The 20864-nt window shown below is 42.6% G+C and overlaps 1 protein-coding gene across 4 annotated transcripts in view; it reads left to right on the top strand.

Annotated features, from left to right (window-relative positions):
- CLIC6 (chloride intracellular channel 6) overlaps positions 1–20864 on the top strand; it is an 84609-nt gene that overhangs the window by 48449 nt on the left and 15296 nt on the right. For 2 of the 4 annotated variants that reach the window (XM_077118905.1, XM_077118908.1), the window contains exons 2-6: positions 3069–3178; positions 3685–3810; positions 4447–4553; positions 5083–5264; positions 8983–9789. In XM_077118905.1, coding sequence (XP_076975020.1) covers positions 3069–3178; positions 3685–3810; positions 4447–4553; positions 5083–5264; positions 8983–9144 — 687 coding nt within the window. In that variant the 3' untranslated portion in view covers positions 9145–9789. The other 2 variants (XM_077118906.1, XM_077118907.1) reach the window with 2 other exon arrangements.

Below are 20864 nucleotides of genomic sequence, written 5' to 3' on the forward strand. Positions count from 1 at the left end.
CTATAGTGACCCTATATTTAGACTCCTGTGGATCTGCTGTTACCCTCCTGAAGGACCACACCATTCTACTCCCTTACTAACATTGAACAGTTTTACCTCTCCCTCCACATAACCTCCCGCACTTGTATCTTTGTGTGTTTGTTTGTTTATTTAATTTTGTGCAGTTTTTGTTGAGATATGTTCACATACTGTATATTCTATTCAAAGTATACAATCAATGTCTCACAGTATCCTCACTTTGTTGTATAATGATCCTCACTGTTAATTTTAGGCAACTTTCATTGCTCCAAAGAGAAAAACAACAGATATACAGAACCACACATAAAAGAAAACCCAAAACAAGAATGGTGCTATTTTGGGGCCCATGTGCAGGGAAGTTGTTATGACTACTTGGATGTGTGGGTCAGAACTGTACAAGTCCCCAACCCTCAAGCCTCTAGCTACCTCACAGACTCCATTTGGGGGTATTCTCAGACCCTCTCCTCCAACAGGTAGAGAAGGAAATACATGCTCAGATGAGGAAGGGAGAGATGGAGAGGCTAGAGGAGGCATGGAGCATGGGCCTAGAGCTTAAGGTACCCTGAATTCAGATATCTGGATGTATTGGTGCCCTTTATATGTAGCGAGCCACCCATTACCTCCATGTGTATGGGTTGTATTTATCTACTTGAAAGCTTACAAGTCTTCTTATCAATGTGTCATCCAGTGGGGGGTGGTTTGTAGAGCCCTATCTTATGTATTGATAGCACACTGGTGCACCAGGCTTACCTCTTGACCAAGGTAGGGCTCAGGTCATCCTTCTCACAGTGCGGTCTCTGACCATTGGCAGCATATCACCTTGGGGGAGGTTGTTAAAGATTTGGGGGTTGCATACAGAACCATTGAATTCAACTTTGCTTTTATTTATTTATTTATTTATTTACCTTCTTTTCTTTAGTATTGAGGTATAACTTTCATGCAGTATAATGCTCAGACCTTAGGAGTTTGTCAGTTGAATACTTGGTATAATCACCACCCAGATTAAGACATGGAATATTCCCATCATTCCAGAATTTTCCTTCCTGCCCTTGCCAGACAATACCCATCTTACAGGGGGCAGCCACTTTCCTGACTTCCATTACCATAGTGAAGTTTGAATTTTATCTACATTGAATTATGCAGGGCCCTTTATTGAATCTGGTTTGTTTCTCTCAACATTATGCCTGTGAGATTCATCTATATTGTTGTTAGTAGTAGTAACATTCTTTTCTATTGTTTTACTGTTTCTTATTGTATGAATGTACAACAATTTATTTATTCATCCTACTCTTGGTAGTTATTTGGGTTGTTTGCAAATTTTGGTTATTATAGTCAAGCTGCTTTGAACATTCATCTTTCAATGGTCATAAAATCTCATTTTGTTGAGAGTGGAATCTCTGTGTCATAAGGTAAATGCATGTCTAAGTGTATGTCTAGCTTTGGTAGATAACTGCCAAACAGCTTTCTAAAGCATTGGACCAATTTATACTCTTGTGAGCAATGCATGAGGATTACAGTTGCTTTACAGTTTCGTCTACACTTGGAATTGTCAGACCTTTTAATTTTAGCTATTCTGATAGGTATATAGTGATATCTCCTTATGCTGTAATTTGCTGACAAATAATCTTAGAACCTTTCCATGTGCTTATTGGCCATTTGGATTTCTTTTGTGAAGAGGCTGAGCAAGTCTTTTTAAAAATTGGGTTGTCAGTCTTTTATACTATTGATTTGTAGGAACATCTCTGTAATTAGCAGCCACTCTAGGTGTCTCTGAAGAACACTAAGTCAGAGAACCACCTTCTGGAAGCATTTCTTTAAGTTGTTCAATTTCCTTGAGCCACCTTTACTTCCTTTCTTCAGTTCACAAATAAGCAGCTGCTTTCTAACTTGTGTCCTTCTGTTTCTCAGGTTGTAAATAGGGTGCTTTCCTCTCAAGTTAGTTTTACTCGTATGTAGCAGAAATGAACCTTATGTATTAAATCTGGTTGCATTTTTGCCATTTAAGTCCGGCTGAGTATTGCATTTAAAGTGAGGAATGTGTCCAGCCAACAGCTTGCCTTTTATTGGCATTTTATTGAGCACTGTAACCTTGCTAAAGATTTGGGGAATGGAGAAAGATGGGAAGAGTAAGAGTTTTGGAACTTTCTTTGTTTGCTTTGATTCCACCACTCCATTTTGTTAGGGGTTGCAACTCATAAGCATCTCTCCTGTTTTCTCCAATGCCTACCTTTCTCCTCTGCTAGAATCCCATGGGAAGGAGGAAGAATGTAAATCTCTGTCTCTGTGCTTGGGATTGTCAGTGGATGTGAGGTGCTTTGGGGCATTAGGGAGGAACCACTTTACATCCTTCTACCCTTGAAGTCTATTGTGCAATAGTCTACCTTCTAAGTACACATGTCCCCAGTATCCTCTTTCTGTTACCCCCTGAATCAGAAGTGGTGAAGTAAAGTTTCACAGCTTCCAGGGATTTAGAACTCATATGATCCTACACTTTCATCTGTTGATGAACATTATAGAGACTGTTAAACACGGTGCTTCAGTATAAAAGTGTGCTGGTCTACCTCTCATTTTGTACATTAGTATCTTAGAGACTGTTAGACACGGTGTTTCAGTATAAGAGTCTGCTGGTCTGTTTTTAAGCAAGATCATCCTGGAAAGAGAAGTGTGTTGCTTCTGGAGATGATCAAAAATTAGAGGGAGGGAAAGAGCATGTCTTTCTTTTTTGTTTTTGGTGACAAAGGGAGTTCCCTCTTGCAATTTTCTCCCTCTGTGAACTGCTTGCTACTCAGAGAACCAACATGGCAGGAAGTGGTGAGGTGGTGGGAAAGAAAGAAAATGTTCAATGTGCAGTGCGTGTGAACCACTCACTCTCTTCTCCTAGGCACTACCTCCAGCTTGGCCTGGAAGCTGAGTAAAATGGCTTCAAAATTGAATTTACTCTGTCGTTACCACTCATAACAATTTCTAACCCTGCTGCGTGTATTGTGGAACCTGGCATTTATTTGTGAGATTGGCTTAGATAAAGGTTGTTTTGTTTTTTCAACTTGTAGGCTGGTTATGATGGCGAGAGTATTGGAAATTGCCCATTTTCTCAGCGTTTGTTTATGATTCTCTGGCTAAAGGGTGTTATCTTTAATGTGACAACAGTGGACTTGAAAAGGTAAGACAAGGTTTCCACATTATTCAAATGACTGTACCTAATTCCCTACACCCAGGTACATCACACCAGGGTGCGTGGGCGATATCAGCCTCAGTCAGGAGCCTGAATTGAAGCCCAGGTGTGGGACCAGCAGTTTGATTACAGGATGGAATTAGATGCAACCTGAAAGGGGTAGGGGCTGGGGATGATGTAAGGAAGGTGCTTTCCCAGTTACTGGCCAGCCGTATACCTCTCATAAGCTGAGCAGCACTGCTGGCTGACTACCTGGGGAGAGTTAACTTTTTTCACCTCTGTATCCAGAAAAGTGGCCACAAAGAGAAGAATCAGATCCATAAATTTTGCGTGTGAGTGAATACCTTTACTTTCACTGACAGTGAAACATTTTGTAAGCCCACAATCTCCTTTGCAATTCTCATGAGTTGTTTCTCTTAAATTGGAGAAGATACTGCTAAGCTTTGTACAAATACTAGCAGCTGCCTACAAACACTGCTGTTTGTGTCACCCAGGAAACCTGCCGACCTACAGAACCTGGCTCCTGGAACAAACCCTCCTTTCATGACTTTTGATGGTGAAGTCAAGACGGATGTGAATAAGATCGAGGAGTTCTTAGAGGAGAAATTAGCTCCCCCAAGGTAGGCCTCATAAAACCCATGTTTACAGCTTAGTTGACACTTTTTCCCACTTGAAAGGAAATTCAAAGGCTTTTGGCTTTGTGTGATTGGTTTTCTGCAGCCCATGGTGCGCATTTCCTTAGCTTTGCCCTTGGTGATCCACAGAAGACACAGAGCAAGATTAGAAAGCTTGAGTGAAGATAACCTGGATTCCTTTGCTCTGCCCCTATAATGTGGCAGTTAGGGTATGGTAGTAAGAAGTGCTGAGGATCTGGGGAGGAGATTGATGGATGTTTTATGGGTTAGTCATTTCTTCTGTCTACTGCTAGAAGGTAAGGAGTGTGGTTAGGATGCAATGTCATGCCATGTTGAACCTGGAAGGGACACTTTCATTTAACCAGGGAAAGAACAGGGACCAGCAAGGCCAAGTGGGACCCGTGTCACAGGAGTGGTCATTGGCAGGACCGGAACTCTTGGTGCAGTACCTTTTCCCCTGGATTATGTTGCTTCTGAGTCTAAAAGACAAAAAGACTAGGAATGCATTCAAAGGGAAGCTTTCATTTTTATATGCAGTCAGAGAAAGTCCCCCCCACTCCACTGTATCATTATCACTCAAAGATGGCCTGTCTGTGATATTCCAATTCTGAACTTTTCAAGGTACCCTAAGCTGGGAACGCAACACCCTGATTCTAACTCTGCAGGAAATGACGTGTTTGCAAAATTCTCAGCGTTTATAAAAAACACCAAGAAGGATGCAAGTGACAGTGAGTACCTCCATCTTCCTGTTTTCTGTGGTCAAAATGGATCCCTTATTGGCCTCTTGTGTGGCTTTTTAGAAGATACTAGGAATTGTCTCATTTCACCAAAGCTAGAAATGTGTGTTTAGAAACAAGGAAGACATATGTCTAACCCTGGATTACATACAAGAGACTGAGTGCTCCTTCTGAAGGCTGAAAGCCCAGAAAATGACATTTTTAGGGAAAAATACCACTTACATGTTCCCAGCTGCTCTGTCATTTTACATGATGCTTCTACAGTGCCTATCTCATTATAGACTTTCAATAAATATTTTTAAATTAATGAATGAGCTCTAGAAATGGCAACGTTGTGTAGACAGCAGAATTGTTTTCCAATGAGGAGTGAGTCTGCCATTCAGATCTTCTAAATCCCCACCCATCCCACCCTGTGCCCCATCTTAGAAAAAATGGAATCAGATTCCTTCCGTCATATCTAGAGAAAAGCGACACTAACTTGCTTGGTATAGCTTAATAATTTTTTGCTTTTCTGTTCCAGTTTATGAAAAAAACTTGCTAAAAGCCCTGAAGAAGCTGGATAATTATCTAAATAGCCCTCTACCTGATGAAATAGATGCTTACAGCACTGAGGATGTTGCTATTTCTGGAAGGAAGTTTTTGGATGGAGATGAGCTTACTTTAGCAGACTGTAACCTCTTACCCAAACTTCATATTATTAAGGTTTGCCTTTTCTCCTAATACATGTGCTGACACATGAATAGGGCTTTGCTTTATTGTGTTTTGACTTATGGTTTGGCCAGGCATTTAAACAATTGGACTCCTGAATTAAAAACCTAGCATGTTTCTGTTTGTGATCACCATGCCTCAGGTTTCAGTATATATGGAGTAAAGGTTTAAGATATTCTTAAGAAGCAAATGGAAACTTTAACTCAGATCCTCCATCAGCATTTTAGCTCTTCCCCAGCCTTGGCCCCATAGCCTATGGAAAAGTTATGTAAAAGCAACTTGAGGGAATACATTGGTTATAACTGGCATTTAATGCTTGAGGCTTGTAGATGATGCATGAAGTCTGTGAGTATTAAAATGTGAACTCAGTCAGTTGGTGATTTTGAAGGCAAATTTCACCCTTTTAGGGACAGCAGAGAAGTGCCCCTGCAGCTCTTAACATGAACCCTTGCCAGCTAGGGAGCAGGTGACAGCTCCTTGGTTGGGCCTCTGTCAGACTTGTTATCCTGTCTTCCCAGATAATTGAACATGATATAATTATTAAGGGTCATTTGTTGTTAGGGTTAAAGACTATAGAGGGATGGTTTTCCAATGTTAGTAGCCATAAGAATTGTTTGGAGAGATTTTCAGAAATGTAAAACCCCCATCTGCTCCATGTCCTACTAAATCAGAACTCCTGGGGGTGACTCCTGGGATTCTGAGGCAGAGCGTCCCACACTCCAACTCCTTCTTTACTTCCATCCCTCAGTGGTGCTCAGTCTCTCTAGTCCTCACAGAGGCTGATCACTGTTGTAGTGCTGGCTGCTATTGCTATGGCCTTGGCCCTACGCAGTCTCAGTTATTCCAGGAAGAAGCCCAAGTCTATCTCTGGGGGATCTTGATTATCAAAGTCCTACTGGGTTCAGAGCCAGGCCCTTAGTATAAGAGTAGGGGAGATAGGAGGGAAGACATGGGGAAGTATAAGTTAAGGACCTGTGTTCTAAGAACATAGCTCATCAACATTTAGAAATTTCAAATTTGGTTCACCGAATCTGTGATGCTGGTGGGCCTGTGGTCTACCAGTCGTCCCTATTTTATCTCCCTGCATTCCTTCCTCTTCTCCTTCCCTTCCCAATCCTTGCCCCATTTTTTTTCTTTCTTCTCATGTCTCTGTTGAGCTTGAGTGTCACCAGTTCTACCAACTTGAAATGCAAGCCTTTAAAATGTTCTTGATCCCTCAAGTGAATGTTCTTTTCCTTAACTTGGCCAGGACTTTGACATGCAAAATCTACTGAAAGCTGCCTAATCCTTCAACAGCTGCTAAACTGGGCAGCCGTTTTTCAACAGGATATTTTTGGAGTTGTGTCTTGATTTCATCACTTTTAGTGGGTGCTTTTTAGCCATTACTGGGACCACTGTGGCCTTGAAGAACCTCACGGGGGTAAAAGAAGAACAAGAGAAGTGTCCCAGCTTTTCAGCATTAATTGCCATCTGTTTAGTGGTTATATAAAAAAGGCTATTTAAATATCAATGATAGGGATAAACTTTAGAGTAAATTAAATCAATTCATGGCTCCCATATAAGACCTAGCAACAAAATCTTCAAAGCCATTTAGTACTCAAAAGGTCAAGCAGATGAATTATCTTCCAGGATGGAGTACTTCTGAAAGGAAATGAGAATCAGCCTAAAGGAAGTTAGGGTAAAAGATGAGAGAGTAATGGGATTTTTACATTATTCCTCTTCCTGCAACCCAGTAAAAACAATATGAAAAAATAGAGCAAAAGCTCCATCTTCCATAAAACTTGAAAGCTGTCGTGCATCAACTCATTAAAAGATGACTGCTAACCAGAAAGAATCCAAGTGGGACTTCCATGTAGATAGAGATGACCAAAAGGGGAGAGGACAATGGAAAGAGAAAAGGGGATTAAAAAACAAAACAAAACAAACAAAAAAAAAACACAGGGCAGATGAGAAATACATAGCTGAAGAAGAGTTGCTCTAGTACATTAAAGTACATTCTGTACTGTCCTACGGCCTTAAAGGAATGAAAGAGAGCATTGATTTTCTGCAAAATAAATAAATAAATAAAACCCACAAAGACAAGAACACATGGTGTCAAAAAATACAGTATTACAAAGGGAATGATGATCAGGTTTGGCAGAGCTCAAGAAAAAAATATTCAGTACAAATGAAATAACTGCAGAACAGAAAGTTATATGAGAAGCAGCAAGATGCAGGAAAAGACATTGCAGAAATTAGTCAGGGATTTGGAGGACAGGCCTGAGAAAATCATCCAAAAGCAAATGGATAAGAACAAAGAGATGAAAGTGATCAGAGACCCTAGAAATGCATTAGCAGGAACAAGAGAATAGGAAAGGAAAAAGAAGGAAAAGGAAAGTTCATAGGGGAAATTATCTCAAACTAAAGGGTGTCCTTGTTTAAGAAAAGATTGTCTCAGAACAGCCAGCAATGACATAATTGACAAATTACTGAACTCTGAGGATAAAAAAGAATGCATTGGGCATCCAGGAGGTAATAATAAAATAATTAAAATAATAATAATAATATAGTGAGGTCATCTGCACATGGTAGAAATTCATACTGGCCTCATACAGCTTTATGACCACATTAAAAAGCAGAAAAGAGTGGCTTAATATGTGGAGAGAACAAAGGAAACAGCTATTTGACCAAAGAGTTTTATATCCTGCCAAATTGTTGCTTTTTCCCTAAACTTTCAGACTTAATGAAATAAGAATTCCTGAGCCATTTTAATAAAATTACTGTATGTTGAAATAATAAAATGGACATCAAAATAGTCCAAAACAGAGAAGCTGAGTGGTATAAAAGGACTGGTGTCGATAAACATGGTTCATTTAAATTTAAAACTAGGACTGAGATGAAACAACAGTGGAAACTGCAGTTATTTAGCAGAATCAGCATATAGTAAATTTGGGTGGTGTTGAATTGGGGAGAAGGAAGAAGAAATGGGAAGAAGTGTATATATACTAATTTACTCATTTTCCATATTCAGGGGTCGATAGATACCTTCTAAAGTTCGTAAATCAAGAAATAGAGAATTCCTATGATTTAGTGTTTTATAGGAAACTTCTGGAAGACTTAAAACATACCATCATCTAAGGGAAACACCACGTGCACACACAGAAAGAGAGAAAATGACATAGGTATTAGATTCAGAAAACATAATAAGAAAAACAAGGCAGCATCTCTAAATGGCACACAATTAGCAAAGTTACTTAGAAATATTAAAATAAATAGGCTAAGTCAGGGCAGGTTTTGAAAGTAAGTGTGAGCTTTCACATCTCTCAGGCTGGCCCCACAAGTAGGACAAAGAGAGGGGCCCTTTACAGTGACAGTGGCACTGAAGGTCTGTCCTGAATCTCTGTGCACCAAATGAATCTTTATGCACCAAACGACATGAACACACGAAGCAGCAACTGCAGGAATCACAAGGAGAAATCAACTGAGGACAGGTCCAGGGTAAATGTGTGGGCAGATAAGCGTGGCACCAGTGTTCTCAGCTCCTTCCCTCCAAAACCTTTCCCGTTCCCAAGATGCAGCTGTGCAACTCTGGGGTAGCCCTACTGACTGGGGGGATGTCATCAGGGGTTGAGAAAGAGAATATGTTACATGCCTCCTAAAAAATCGATTGTCTGATTTGGTTGCTTACGTTAATGCGTTTCCCCCTTACTTATGAATTCCTCTTCATTTTCAGATAGTGGCCAAGAAATACAGAGATTTTGAACTACCTGCCAACATGACTGGCATCTGGAGATACTTGAATAATGCCTATGCTAGGGACGAGTTCACAAATACGTGTCCAGCTGACCAGGAGATCGAACGCGCCTATTCAGATGTTGCAAAAAGAATGAAGTGAAGCCAGGGCGTTCTCTGTGTCCTCTCAGAACTGGGTGAGCTTAGGCTACAAAGAGTGTGTTCTACGCATTTTCCCCCCGGGACTATCCTATGAAAAATCATGCTAATAGAGGGAGCCACTCAATGCTGCATGAAATGTGGCCTTGTAATTTATCAATCCAGTTGTTTATCTGAATGTACCAGGTATGTCTTGCTATTCGTACCCCATTGTCCCATTGATATTAGTTCGTGTCTTGGACACTCAGTTACATTATAATCTAGAATATTTAGGGCATGTGTTTTGCAGTTTTAAGTTTCAAAGCAGATTAGGTTTTGGTTCAATTCCTTCTTCAATTAAAAAAAAAAGGCTTTTGTCTCTGATCACCTAGTCTGCTTTTGTCCTCTAAAATACTAGTTCTGTTTTTCAAAATGAAAATAACATTGCTGGTTTTGTTATTACAAAATTATCCATGCTTATTTTAATATTTTAAAGCAATGTAGGAGAGCATAAAGAAGTAAAAGCAAATCACCTAAAATTTCACTACATTTGGATAAAAACTGATACCCTTATTGGCAAAAATCCTTCCAAATCTCCAATCGCTCCCTGGCACACTCACACTCACACCATGCACAATTGTACATTCGCCTACAGAATTGTTTATTTTATTTTGAAGGTCTGGTGAGGGCATCTCTTGGTCATGCCTTAAGGATCAGGCATAGAGGACCTAGAGCAAGCAAAGCAATTCAGTACTCCAGAGCTAAAAGAGAGTGTTTGAGGGAAAATCTAAGGAGATCAAATTCATGATGACTACTCTTGGGCAGTTCTGATAAAAGGTCAAGTTAGGAAGGAAGTGGAAACTATTGACTCAGAAGAGTTTCTGGTTTATCTGTGGCTTTGCCTGCACCATCCTGTGAGCAGGCTGTTCTCGACAACTTCGTATGTGGGCTGGGTTGCTGGGTGGCAACTTAAAGCCTGGAAGACAAGATGTGCGGCTGTTCATATCGAGACTCCACAGGACCCGAGCGTTGCCTGTTGGCCTGTGTTCCTTTGACATCTACATCTTTCCTTTGACATCTGACATATTTCTGCACATCGTACAGAAAACCCTTCTTGTAGGGCTGGCCGCAACACATGATTGCTGTCGAAAGGCTCATTTTTCATGGATATGTCGCTGTATGGGCGATTTATTTGGAGATGAGAGTAAAATGCATTAACTAATTACCCTGAGATATGATGAGACATGTCCAGTAGGAGAAACAACGTCATTAGCAGTGGCCATTTTTGGGAGCTGAGTCTGGCCTGTGTGGCTATTGGTGATTCCTCCCATCTTTTTAGCATGCAGAGTTTTAAATTCAGTTTTATAATGTTCCACTTACACCCGGCAAATGAGTAGACCCCCTGATGTTACCAGTACTAACTTGGTAAATTTGAGTCCTTGAAATGATCTACACAAACCCCATGTGCCTTAAAAACTAAACAGATTATTAAAAAAAAAAGGTGTAAATGGAACCAGTCTATTCATTTATTTATTACCTTGCGTTCTCACTTAGGTTTCAAGAAATAAAATGAGCAGAAGTGGGTTTTCTTTAAAAGGGCAAGCATGCACGTGTGGCAGCAGTGATCTGCGTTTGAATGAGCAATTAAGGGCGTTTTAACAGTGTCAGAAAGGACACGGGTAACCTGTCCTTGCCCCAGTGGCTGAGCTGGAGGCCCTGCAGGCCATTCCCTTTTATTTTTTGGCATGGGCAGGCACCAGGGATCGAACCCGGGTCTCTGGCATGGCAGGCGAGAACTCGGCCTGCTGAGCCACCGTGGCCAGCCCCAGGCTGTTCCCTTTTTACAGGCAGTTGTTCCAAAGCTGCGGGTACCTGCCTGCCCTCCCCTCCCAGCTGCCACCCAGCTCCACCCCACCTCCCCCCAGGCCCTGGCCCTGTAAAGCAGCATCTGTGTGGGTAGGTAGGAAGTATTCAGGGTCGTCCACTGCCTTGAAATCTTCACGAGGAGGGGAGGGTTAAAATAAAATGCATTTCCCCCTCAGACACATACAGGATGTAGATGTGGTAGAGTAGTGGGCAGGTGGTTCTCCAGAGAAGAAGGTTCCAAAGAGGCCCAGCAATCAGAAACAAAGCAGTTTTATCGCTGAACATGGAGTCTCCAAAAGCAAACAAGAAAAGAACACGGGGCAACCCAAGGTTATATTTTTTGGACATTGCCCAGCAAAATGGGGACAGAATGTTAGAATTTAGCTGGGAAAGGACTGTTAGTGATTTCTAGTGCACAAGTCAATCTCTGGGAATTGAATGTATTCCCAAGCCCTTCACATCTTCGAGACACACATGCATAAACACCCTTGCTTTCTTGCACAAACACACACACACACATGTGCAGACATGGCCTCACATGTACACACTGATAACACACAAGCACATATGTATGCATTCACACATGCACTGTCACACTCACAGACACATTCACACATGCTCATCCACACTGTCACAACTCAAATATAAACCCATATATATACACATGCATGCTTGCAAACACACATGTACACTCACACACATACATGTACACACACGCTTGTGCAGAGGACCCCCCTCCCCCTTCCCCAAGCTCTGCAGGGTATGGTCAGGACCACTTTCACCCTCCCCGTCAGTGAGAAGTCGCTCACGCTTGCCAACAGTGCACCTTCCCTTCCCTTCCCCATAGTCGGTGGGTCATAATTAAGCTTTGGGTGAATTTTACAGTAATAGGCTTTTACAAGGAAAACATCAATCTCTGGCTTTACGCAGCCTTTCTTTCATTTCACAGGGAAGAGAACCCTGGTGCAGTGAGCATACAATGCACAAAACCCTAAATGCACCCAGTGGGTAGATTTGGGGATCTGAGCCCACATGCCAAACAACTTTTGTTTGCCTTCGGTGGTTTAATTCTGAATTCTTCTCTACGGTCGGTTTCCCTCCAGGTGTTTAGATTTTGGTGGACTGTTACGGCCCATTTCAGTAACACTGTCGCCCGTGTGTGGCCCCCACTGGCGGGGTCTACGTGACTACCAGTGGGCAGCCAGGGGTTGGACAAAGTCCCCGTTCACCCCGCAGAGGGTCCTGCAGAGCCTTTGCTGACGCTTCCCTGGAAAAAGGTCATTTAGTCTGGAAGCACCTGCAATGGCCAGCTCCTCCCCCAGCCTGTGGGGGAACCCAGGCCCAGGGAAAATTGTGCTCAGAAGCATGGAGTTTCATATCTGGGGGGAGGAAGCCCTCTTTTAGGGTGGTGGGTCCTGGGGTGGGACTGACAATTGGGATGTAATTCAAACTGCTGCTCATGTCACCCCTCTTGGAGCTGGTCCCTGGCTGCTTCAGCCCATCCTTAATACCCTCCTGAAGAAAAGCTGGCTTTCTTTATGACACCTCCCAATCTCATCACTTCCATGCCCTCTGTTGTAAGGAGTTTTGTCATGCGCTCCCAAGGAAGGGGGCGAGGGCAGGGGCTGTTGGAGGCTGGTCTGGACCCCTGCGTGAGCAACCTGCTGGCCTCTGTGTCCTGCAAATCCATCTTTCTGATAACCCATTTTCTGAAGCTCTGGCCTCTACTGCACACAAAACCAGCTGGGGCCTTGTGAAGCCTGTTGCATCTCTCCGATTCCCCCCAGACCAGAAGAATCAGAGTAGAAGGAGAATGCTCTTTGATTAGAATGAGCCTTATTTCTCTAAAAGGGAGGAGCTCAGCATTCAGGTTTTTGTTTCCTTGTACTTGCCTTTCTGGCATGAACAAGTTAAACATATTACTAACCTCTTTCACATAAGGCTATTTGACAGGCAGCGGTGATGTTTAAAAAATAATTGGAAGGTACACAGCAACTACAAAGCTCCAACAGACTTAGGGTCCTGAATCTGCCCTACTCTTCTTGATGTGTCTAAATGATTTAGTCTCATGAAGAAGGGAGCAGTAGTCTTTTTCTCAAGTTCCTGTAGGAGAAGATGCACTTGGAAGTCTCTGTGAATGTTCCAATGCAGTTGGCTACAGACAAATGCACTTTTCCAGTATTTGCTCTTCTTATTAAGTAAACATAACTTCTAAAGTTGGGCACATGAGCCTCAGGATCTCAGACTTTTCTCATGTAAGTGAGATTGTGGCACTAACTACTCAGCAGATCCCCTGGTCAGTCACCATCTGTCTGCTACTCACTGGACAGTTGTTTTGCCAGGCACCCTGTGTCCTGGATGGGCTCTTCCAAGGGCTTACAGGTCTGTCAGGACACCCTTCCCATTTGGTGTAGAGACACTGTTTTCAGTCGCACAATATTTCCTTGGGACCCTGAGAAGTAGAAAAACAGAGAAATCAATGTCTTGTTAAATCTAGAGCCCAAGGTCAATGGAGGCCAGTCCATGCTTCTCAACACTAGGTGGCGCTTGCTTCTGTTCACTGAGGAATTGGGCTGAACTCAGGTCCAGTTGGTTGAACCCTCTGGCCTGATGCTGACCCAACCTTGGAACTTAAGCCAAAGCCAAGCAAACCCAACCTTCTGGGTATCAGCCTAACGTGGCCCAAGGGATGACTTTTCAGGATCAGAAAAGCAAAGTGTGAGATGATCCTGCTGGGCTCACCCCTGGCTTCCAAGAAGGTCACCCATGAATGGTTGGGTTGTATTTTCTGATGTGTTAAAAAATGTGTATATAACACACTCTGTCCTTTGGTTTTCCATCCTACCTCAGGAGAGCCCTCCAGGTCATAGGGTGCCTGGTGGACAAGTGTTCCAGTGAGTAGCCTACAGGTGGTGACTGACCAGTGTCCCCACTAAGCAGTTGAAATATCCTCAAAGACAAGAAGATCTTTGTCACAACTAACTGTAGCATAACTTGCTCTTGATAACCCCTCACCTATTTTCCATTTGTGCAAGCAGACTGGTGGGCAACATTCATAGTTAGCATTATCTGCAATTCCCGAAAAAGGTGGAAGCAACCCAAGTGCCCACTGACAGAAGAATGGATAAACAAAATGTGGTATTTCCATACAATGGAATATTCAGTCATTAAAAGGAGTGAGGTTCTGATCCATGCTGCAACATGGATGAAACTTGAAAGCATTGTGTCATGAAATAGGCCATACCCAAAAGGACAAATAGTGTATGATTCCACATATATGTAATACCTAAAATAGGTCAATTCAGAGAAACAGAAAGGAGATCAGAGGTTACCATGGTCTGAGGAGGAAAGGGAATGGGGAGTTATTGCTTAATGGGTAGAGAGAGTCTAGTTGGGCTGATGAAAAAGTTTTGGTAATGGGTGGTGGTCATGGTAGCAAAACATTGTGTGTTTAATTAATGTCACTGAATTGTATACTTGGAAGTGGTTAAAATGGGAAATTTTGTTTTATGTATATTATCATAGTTTGAAAAAAAACGAAACCAGCCTGGTGGCTGGAACTGAAAAGAGCTCTTGGGCTACTCCTTGGCTTTCTTTCCTCCAAGCTCCATGAGCCAAAGCACCAGTGACTCAGAGATGCATGAGGATGTTATGGAAGGGGATAGTTCCTGGATCTGAGGTTCACAGCCTTGGCTGTATGAGGACAGAGCTGACCTGTCCTCATGGTCCCCAGGTTTGGAAGAAGGTATGATGGCAGCCTGCATGGTCATCAATTAAAGGGATTCTCCAGCCTTTACACCCATGGTCTGCTCACCTCAAACACCTTCAGTGTCCCTTTGTCCGTGAAGGGTGAAGGGATGGGGGAGGTGGGGTAGGGATCCTGCTGCTGCTTGGAGCACCAGGATAGGTCTTGGGTGGAGTCCCTATAACCAACTTCATTGTTCCCTAATCGATGGCGGGGCAGTCAATAAACCCACCATTCGATTTCACTACACATGCATCAAGGAGTGGTCTATCAGTGTGGACATCTGGATTTTCTGATTGAGCCAATCGCACTCCTAGGACTGCCTTATGATCCATTGTTCAGCTCTTTTGCTGACTGAGAAGAAAAAAGTGATGGCTGTGATATTACTTGCTTGTGGCTGTATTATTATGATGCAGGTACTTGGCTTTGTCTATTGCCAAAACCTAGCTCTTTCCCAGATTCTCTTTGAATCCTGGAGGGATGACTTCTAGAATGTATTCCTTAGTAAAGGAATCTTGCCAGGAGGTTGAGTAGGACCCTATTTGCTACTTTCTCATCAATGAGGGGAGGGAGTAGGGGGCAGTGCAGGGACTTTGTATACTTTGAGGCTCTTGTACAATGTAGAGAGGGAGGACATTCCAGCCAGTTAGAGAATTGGCAGCTTAAAGACTTGACAATGACAGCAAATGGAGGGAATGGGAGGGGATGGCTAAAAGCTTGTCTGCCTTAAGTATTCCATCTGAAAAATGAGGGGTTGGGCTGGATTGGTGGCTTTCAACCCTGGCTGTATAATGAAATCATCTGGGTAACTTTTAAAACCACCAATGCCCAAGCTACTGAATCAGAACCTCTGGGGGTGGGACCTGGGCCCTGGTGCTTAAAAATCTCTCCAGGTGACTTTTCTGTGTACCCAGAGTTAAAAGCCACTGGCTAGATGTTCTCTAAAGTTTTTTTTTTCAGATTTTGCTTTCTAATCTTTGGGCCCTGGATTATAACAGCATTGGGCTGGGAGTGGGGAAGGGAAGGGTAATGAGTGTTTTGCATACAAATAGTATCCGTAGTTTTAGGAAAGTTGATGAAGATAGCCTTGGGCATGCACATAAAACTCACTGTCAGTTTCGGATCTTGGAATGGCTGAGTCACTTCATAATGACTTAGCAATAAGAAACTCTGGAGCTGATAGCATAGCTGAAATGAGAGGAAGTTGGGTCATCAGGAGAGTTTGTATTATGCTTGCAGGCAGAGCAAGGACAGCTAGGTTTAGGTTGAGGAAAGAGCTGAAACCTCTGCCCTATTTGTGAGAGGTAGAGATTTAACTAGCAGGAAACTTGCTCATCTGGTGTGGGAGGAAATGTGAGCAGGCAGGAGATAGTTGAAAGACATGAGTTTGGGTCTTGCCGCTGCCACTTCCTGGCTGGGTGACTTTGGGGGAAGATATCTAACCTCCATGGACCTCCATTTCCTCATCTATCAGTGTAGGGATTGGACGATGTAATTTCCCAAGGAGTTTCCAATTAGTAAATTCTAAACCCTGAGCCTGAGTGACAGGTTTACATCAGCAGAGGCCCTCGGGGATCATCCTCAGGCACAAATGTGCGCCCTGATGTTCATGTTGCTTGCCCCAGGTCTGATTCTAAGTTCAGGCATATTTACTCATCTGTTGGAGGTTTCAGTGGCTGTTGGGGTTTGAATCATGTGCTCCATAAAGATATTCAAATCTGAATCAGCATTCCTGTAGGTGTGAACCCATTTGTAAATAGGACCTTTGAAGTTGCGACCATGAATTAAAGTGTGATCTCATTTGTGACTAGGATATTTGAAGGTACATTCTTTAGATGAGGCCAAACTGAATGAGGGTGGGCCTTAGTCTGTATACCTGGAGTCCTTGTAAGGAGAGGAGATTCTGATTCTCAGAAAACAGAGAAACCAGAAGTCATAAAAAGCCAAAGAAAGAGACCAAGGATGTCACCAGCTCTATGGAGGCAGGTATATAAGTCAAGGAATCCCAAGGATTGCAACAAGCCATCATCATAACACTACAGACTCCGAGAGAAAGCATGACCTTGCCAATCCCTTGATTTGGGAGTTCTGGGCTCCAAAACCATGAGCCGAAAAGCTGACCCCTTCTGTGGTATTTGTTATAGCAGATTTGGCAAACTTAAGACAGTGGACATTTTGCTTTCTGGTGGAGTCACACAAATAAGATTTAGAATGATCACCAAATAAGAACAAACTAATCATTCACAGTGAGTCTAAGGTGCTAATTCTTCCCAGAACACATTCTATATGATCAGACCTCCAGTGACTTGAACAGCTGGGTGTAGGGATCTTAGGAGGCTTTCCCGGTGTGCCCACCATCCTGTACGCATCTATGCCTAGATGTAAAACTTTGAGCATTCATTCTGAGTGGAAAAAGTGGATCCAGAAAACCTGGATATATTGAAACAATGAAGAAACTGTGGGCATGTTTTCTTTCTGTGGTTTCTAGGAGAATGCATTAGTTTTCAATGCTGTGCAGCAAATTACCAGAAATGTAGTTTATTTATCATCTCATGGGTTACGGGGGTCACGATTCTGGGTACAGGCTGACACACGCTGAAATCAGGTGTTGGTTGGGGCTATGGTTTTCGCCTGAGGCTCAGGGCATTCGTTGTTGGCAAAATTCAGTTCCTTGCTATTGCTCAGTCTCTAGAGGGCTCCTCCATTCCCTGCCATGTGGCTCTCCTAAAAACATGGTTGTTCCAACCCAGCTCCTGGGGAGCATGGGTCAGGGCAGCCTGAAGACCAAAGGATACATCAGGCAGAGTTAGGCATGAGTTTTAATTAGGACTTATGAACAGGAGAGGATCTTACACAACCATGACCGGCCATGGAAAATGGAAATTACTGCTCTGCAAAGGGGGCAGGGGAGTGCAAGGGCTTATAAGAGTTTAGGACAAAAAATTTCATAGGGTATAAAAATCGAGTTTCAGCAGGTTCTGGTGACACAGGGGTTTGTTATCAACAGTGATCAAGGGAAGGGAGTTTCAATGCCTAGTTAACTATACCTATTGTACATTCGTTCTCCCCTGAGGAGGTTTGATGACCTTTAATATCTGTCCCGATTATGTAGGTGGCTATTTACAATGACCTTCTCTCAATATGGAGGGGATTACCAGGCCTTGGATCTTCACAATGGCCATTTGCTTCTTCAAGGCCAACAGGAGAATGTCTCCTTGTTGCTTCAAATCTCTTCAACTTCTTCCGTGCCTGACCTCTAACCTCCTTTTAAAGGACTTATCTGATTAGGCCAGGCCTACCAATATAATCTTTTTTATTAACTTCAAGTCAGCTGATTAGGGACTTGAATTAGCCTATATAAAATTTCTTCACCTTTGCTATATAAGATAACCTAATCACCAAGTGATATTACATCATATTCACAGGTCCTGCCCATATGCAAAGGGAAAAGATTATACAAGGCGTATATACCAGGGTCTGGGAATCATGAGGGCCATCCTAGAATTCTGACTACCACAGGTGAATTTGATAATCTGTGATGGCCATTCCAAAGGAATTCCTCATTATCAACCGATGAGTTGAAGTTGACTAGAATGGAATCATCAAACCTCTTAGGGGAGGGGACAAAACCACACCATAGCATTGGATTTCTGCTGCTTATGTTCTTGGCAAGCTTCCCTGAGACACTTCACTCTCTAATCCTTAGACTCAAACACCCATGAAGCTGGAAGATATGGTGCTTTCATGAAGTCTACTTGATTTGATTCCCATGTTCCACTGACAAAGCAGGAGTTTGTTGATTTTCAAGTCCTTCCTGGCACCAAATGTATCTGTTTACTGAGGTTTTTGCCATAGGGTGGGGAGAGAGGGAGGAGCAGCAGGAAAGATTCTTTTGCAGTTGGTCAATGAAGTGCTTTGTTTTGATTTCACTCTATGTTTTACAGGTGGCCAAGTGTTTCATGTACAGGGTAGACAGAGTTCTTTCACCCCCCTTGGCCCTCCCTGCATTAAGCCCAAAAGACAGTTGTAAAAATTTAGAAAGAAAAATTGGCCATGGAAACTCCTGTGATAGGAAAGGTTATCTTTCAAAAGAAACAAATAGTCTGAGGAAAATTACATGGGGTTTGGAAAAACAAAACAGAAGGCCCCGATTTGTCCCTACTCTCTTTGAATTTCATTCCAAGTCATTCATCCATGCTGGTTTGACAGATTCATGTCCTGATACAGGTTTTATGTCTATCTTTTGGCCCAGGGATACTTCTGGCTGATCCATCCAAACCGGCACAGGGTTTCAAGTGACAAGGGCTATGAGGAGTAATGCATTTGACCTCTCTCTTGTGTTGCAAGACATTTAGGAGTCTCAGGCTCATGGATTTTAAGCAGTGGGAAAGTGAAATCTGTCAAAATAGCATTACTGAATGGGGACATGGAAGCAAAAATGAAACTCTGGGCTTATGAAGATACAAGAACCAAGGAGGCTTAGTCTTACAATAGAAGGTCTTCATTTGGCCTAAGTAATCTTCCAAGTTTTGTTTAGCAGTAAAGTGCTCTGGATGCATAAAGCATACAGTGCTCCACGTAGCCTATGCAGCTATGCCATGACTTTGCAACTTTTACAATATGGCCCCTCCAAAGAAATCATAAATGTCTTCCAGCAGCTTTTTTTTTTTTTTAATGAAATTGAAATTTCGAAAGTGTTATTGACTATTCTTAGTGTTGTTTTTGTTTTTGGATCTGGGAGGAAAAGGATTTATTTTTCTTAGAAAGATAAGCACAACTAGGGCCTGCTGATTTTGTTCTCAGGAGCTCATTGTCACGTTGAATGAGATAAAAGCAGTTTCCCTAGTCAGAAATGAGTATACAGGTTCAACCACAATCTGTCTTTTCGGATGAAATGATTTCTATCTTTATGAATAAGGGCATTTTCTGAAGGTTCTGGGCTTCCCAGTCAACATGATCTACAGGGAGGAAAATGTTTTCACCTTGTCCTAACCAATAGCTCTCCAAGACTGCAAGGAAGGCTTTGACTTCATCCTACAAAACATTTCTGGAAAGTAACAGCTGCTAGAATGTGAAATGATTGAAGAGGAAGAGAAAAGAAGACTCTCCTCTCTCTGACACATCTTGAGATAGCCTTGGTTAGCCACTAGAGAATGGGTTAGGTCACCTACCAAAGTCCCTTGAATTTCAGTGATGCTACTTTTCTATGAAAGAGGTTCTACCTAATATTTCTAAGAAGTTTGAAGATCCATTCCAATTTTTAAAGAGAAATTTTTGAAATACAGTGGCATCACAGGTAAATTTGAAATGTTATCTTCTTGGGATCTGCCACCTAACAACCCAGGTGTCTTTAGCACATGGGAGAGGACCACCAAAGTTCTTGTGGCATTGCCTGGTGATTTGGAGCTGGAGAGCAATAACAGTGATTTGCTACACCAGGAAATTTGGTCATTCCTCTCTGGGATCACAAGATGCCTTCCCAGTTTGCTCTGTGGAGACTGGCCAGCCCAGGCTCTTTCCCACATTGAGCAGTTCATAAAAGAAGTGTGGATCTAGAACTCAGAGCCTGGTTAATGGTTAGTTCCTGAAGCTAATTTTCTTGGAATTATGTAGTATCAGGAGAATGGTGGCCTCCAACTCTCAAGCACTTCCCTCTGCTTTCCTCAACCTCAGGCTTGCTGGGCTACTATTTGTATGGGGATGAGTGTGTCCTTGGTAAAATGTGCAAACATGGATTTCAGATCAATATCTTCCTAACGGGAAGGGAAGGGGGCGTCGAAGTGGCTGAGGATCAAGGAACAGGGGGAGGGTTTAGAATGAGTGGGAACAGCAAGATTACTCAACACTTGTATTTTTAATCAGGAGATCTTAGTAAAGAACAGTATATCCTTTGTTGGGTGGAAAATAAAAAATGTAAAACAGAAGCCAGAAGAGATTAAATGGCAATCAATAGGGTACTTGCAGGAGGATATATGTACAATTGTAGCTTTAACCACTGAGAGGTGAGCTCTGATGCAATGCCATGGGGGAAGCTGGTCTCTTTTGTCACTGTCTCCAGCCTACCCAGGAGTTGAGGCAGGACATTTTGGATTAATTTGGACATTAATTATTGCAAGCAGTAAGCCTGCAGACTT

Source organism: Tamandua tetradactyla, chromosome 10 (genome assembly GCF_023851605.1).
Source record: "Tamandua tetradactyla isolate mTamTet1 chromosome 10, mTamTet1.pri, whole genome shotgun sequence".
Classification (NCBI taxonomy): domain Eukaryota; kingdom Metazoa; phylum Chordata; class Mammalia; order Pilosa; family Myrmecophagidae; genus Tamandua; species Tamandua tetradactyla.